At 35.1% G+C, this 3,628-nt stretch overlaps 1 protein-coding gene across 1 annotated transcript in view; it reads right to left on the bottom strand.

Moving 5' to 3' along the window:
- LOC106868258 (low-density lipoprotein receptor-related protein 5) overlaps positions 1-3,628 on the bottom strand; it is a 91,783-nt gene that overhangs the window by 31,189 nt on the left and 56,966 nt on the right. The window contains exons 14-15 of the mRNA XM_014913433.2: positions 1,984-2,000; positions 1,688-1,844 (exon numbers count right to left, since the gene is read on the bottom strand). Coding sequence (XP_014768919.1) covers positions 1,688-1,844; positions 1,984-2,000 — 174 coding nt within the window. The remainder of the gene's footprint in view (positions 1-1,687; positions 1,845-1,983; positions 2,001-3,628) is intronic.

The raw sequence follows: 3,628 nt of genomic DNA, 5'->3' as shown, positions 1-3,628 counted from the left end.
GTGTGTGTGTGTGTGTGTGTGTGTGTGTGTGTGTGTGTGTGTGTGTGTGTGTGTGTGTGTGCGTGCGTGTTTGGGTCGATGTCTTCCCCCATCCAACCCCTCCGCTTAACAACCAGTGTTTGCGTGTTTCTGTAACTTAGCAGTTCGCCGAGACTGATAGAATAATTGCCAGGCTTAACAAAAAATAAGGACTGGGACCGTCGATTCATTTAACTAAAACGAATTTTTCATGGCTACAGTTTAATGACTGAAATGAGTAAAAGATATATATGCATATATATAGTGTTTGATCTCACTGCATAGGGATGTATCTAAGCTTACCTTTGTTCAAATTCAGTAATTTATCAGTTTTCTTTATCTAACTGTATACATAAAGTTTTACTCTCTTTAGAAGAAATTCTTAGATATTTTGCTCCTAGTAATTTTCACAGATATTCCGTAAAGTGTACGCTGTTTGCAAGAACTTGTTCAACAGGTTTTCGCTTTGTGAAATTTTCCAAGTTGATTGTGGTAAAAACCTATTGTTAATGACCATCCTATGCCAATTATATTTGCACTCACTTCTTTATTTAAAACAGTGTTTTATGACCTTATGACTGTTATTTTATTTATTACTGGATAGAAAAATTGATAGAGCTCCAACCACAATGCCCTGTAGATTTTTGTTAAAGCCACCTACATTCTGTGTTTAACCCTCACGTGGTGGGCTCGACCTTGTTTCTCATTTTATCAGCGTTAATAAAATAAACATGTCAATTTCCAGAACACTGAATAGGCTCTACCTTTCCAATAAATATGTGACCTTGACTCAACGATAGAAATTACTCTTAACTTCCTTTAAAATAAATAGACCACCAAGCAGTTTCTTTTTTACTAATGATGCATATGATGCATAATAATGTATATGACGCAAATCTCTGGCAAGCAAGTTTTACTACAAGCGCCACCGGACTCATCTCCAGAAGTGAATGGATTACTTGCATATAGTTATGTTGTCAATGTGGCATCTGTCATCAGCTAGGTAAACTAAGCTATCAAATGCTAAAGTCCTAAGCATGACTAAATAATGATTTCAAAAATTGGCACAAGGCCAGCAATTTCGTGAGTGGGGAATATGTCGTTTAGATCTCTCTTATAATCGTTTCAATGTGTTTTTTCTTTTCTTTAATTGCCTTTATTTCTGAGTTTATTTTTGTATATGAGTATTCATTTTGTTTTCCTTTCCTGCATCTACTACAAATTCTCTCACAACGCAGTGATTCGCCCAAGGTACTTATTTTATCATCCCCATATATATATATGTATGTATGCATGTACGTATGTATGTATGTCCGATATGTAAAACTGTCCGATGAACGGGAACGTGAAACTCCGAGTAAGAGTCTTTTGGTATATATATATATATATATATATATATATATATATATAATCTCGTTTTTGTACATATGATTACATCGTGCAATATATCCTTTTTCTAATTCAAGACTACAGTATGTAACAGGAGAATTTGGTTATTACTTCGAAGGACTGAACTGTAACCATTTCTTGTCGAAATATTTGTGTAAATTTGGTCCTTATTACTTAGATTTCTGATCAGCTCAGATTTAATGAACTATAAATATGTTCTAGTTGTGACTATGCTGAAGAAAATCTTTTCCCATATCACAAGTCATAATGTTATACTTACTTTCGTGACCAGTCTGTAAGGTAAAGGTAATCACCAGACAGAGCAATACCAAAATAATGGGCGTCCGATTCACTGTAAAGTACATTCTGTTGCTTGCCGTCAGTGGTCATCGAAGCAATTTTGTTGGAGCGGGCATCAACCCAATATAATCGCTTCTCTGTATTGGTAAGATGTTAGAAGTAGAATTAGATGGGCAAACATACACATACAAAGATTTAAAAAATTATGTAGCAATACAAAGTTGGTAAGATTAAAGGTCAAATCATACTATAAAAACAGAATAAAAATTAATCTACCTCGAATCTCAATTTGTCTTGCAATGAAATTGAATCATAATAAGCTCTGAGTGTAAAATAATAGATTTAAACTTCAGTCGTCTCCTATATCTTGCGGATGAGACCACACTATATAGAGTATCATCTTTAATTTTTCAATCTCATTTTTTAAAAATCTAAGTTCTCTATTTAATACTAAATAGTAATAATGTTATTTTTTGTATAATTAGATATTGTTAATATAACAATACATAAAAAAACGGGCTAGAGTTGAAGTGCTCAGCATGGCCGCAGTCAAGTGACTGAAGCTAGTAACAGAACGAAAGAATATATATACGCACAAACACAGAGGCTCAAAGTATTGTCACTGGTCTAGAGAAGAAAGATCAGCATCAATAATGCTTTTATATTTTCAGAGTATATAAGACAAATGAAAGGACCGTAGTCTGAGACCAAATGCTTACAACAGAGTAAACTGTAATAACGAGAGCTAAGAGCCAAATAGTGATGTTAAACAATGTGACGTATAAAGTCTATTTAAAAATACAGCCAGGACAATAAACAGAGAAATAAAACGTCAACGTGTGTTTCGACATGTATTCAATTCAGTCACAAGAACTTTGTACCCCTTGACCTATCGTCTAAGGGCTGAATATCCTACACACGCATGTAACCCTAACGCAACATTCACCAGTAGAATTCACCGGACGGGCTGCTAAATATATTCTGCTTACCTAATTTCAATAACAGGGGTTGGATTCACAACAGACTATGCTAGAAGACACGCCTAAGAGGCCACGTAGGGGGATCGAATCCGGAACCCAATCTGGAATTAGGAATATATCTACGAATACGAGACCTGATGACGTTCGGAGATCATGCTTATCGAAATGTAGTGCAATTAAAAATATTTCCTAAAAATTGTTTCGTCTCCCGAATTAATATTATTAGTCCCAAACTATTACAACTTCATACTTTTAGATACATAAACAACATCTTTGTTTTCATTTCGTCGTGAGAAAGGGAATTTGCTGTCCATTTGTGACCGGTGAGATTGATGGCTTTCCGCTAAAACTTCAGGGAAAAGTTATGCACTGAGATGGGAAAGCCCAAACGGCTGATGTTCAAGAGAAGAAAGGACCTCTGTCCTGAAAACGATTTAACTTTACTTCTTTCCCACAATGAATCAATTTTTAACATTGACACAAGAAAACACATTTTTGTTTTGTTCTGTTTTTTTTGTTTTTTGAAGTATCAAGTTGTATAGTGTGTTGCCATTATTTTAATGATACTCATTTTAATAATTGCAGATACTGAAGGGGAAAATTGCAACAAAAGCTGTATCGCTCCCACTTACTTGATCAAATTATTTTTTACTCGTAATAACACTATGATCGTATTGTCAGTGAAAAAGAAAGACTGTAATTAAACGCTAGGTTTGTTTGACATATCTGCCAATTTTCGCGGCCATACTGGAGCACCACCTTTAGTGGAAAAAATCGACCCCTGGACTTATTCTTTGTAAACCTAGTACTTATTCTATTGGTCTTTTTGCCGAACCGCTAAGTCACGGGGACGTAAACACACCAACATCAGTTGACAAGCAATGGTTGGGGATGGGACAAACACAGACACACAAATACATACACACACACACACACACACA

Source organism: Octopus bimaculoides, chromosome 9 (genome assembly GCF_001194135.2).
Source record: "Octopus bimaculoides isolate UCB-OBI-ISO-001 chromosome 9, ASM119413v2, whole genome shotgun sequence".
Classification (NCBI taxonomy): Eukaryota; Metazoa; Mollusca; class Cephalopoda; order Octopoda; family Octopodidae; genus Octopus; species Octopus bimaculoides.
Note: the sequence above shows the minus strand (reverse complement) of the source record. Positions and strands in the feature narration are given on the sequence as shown.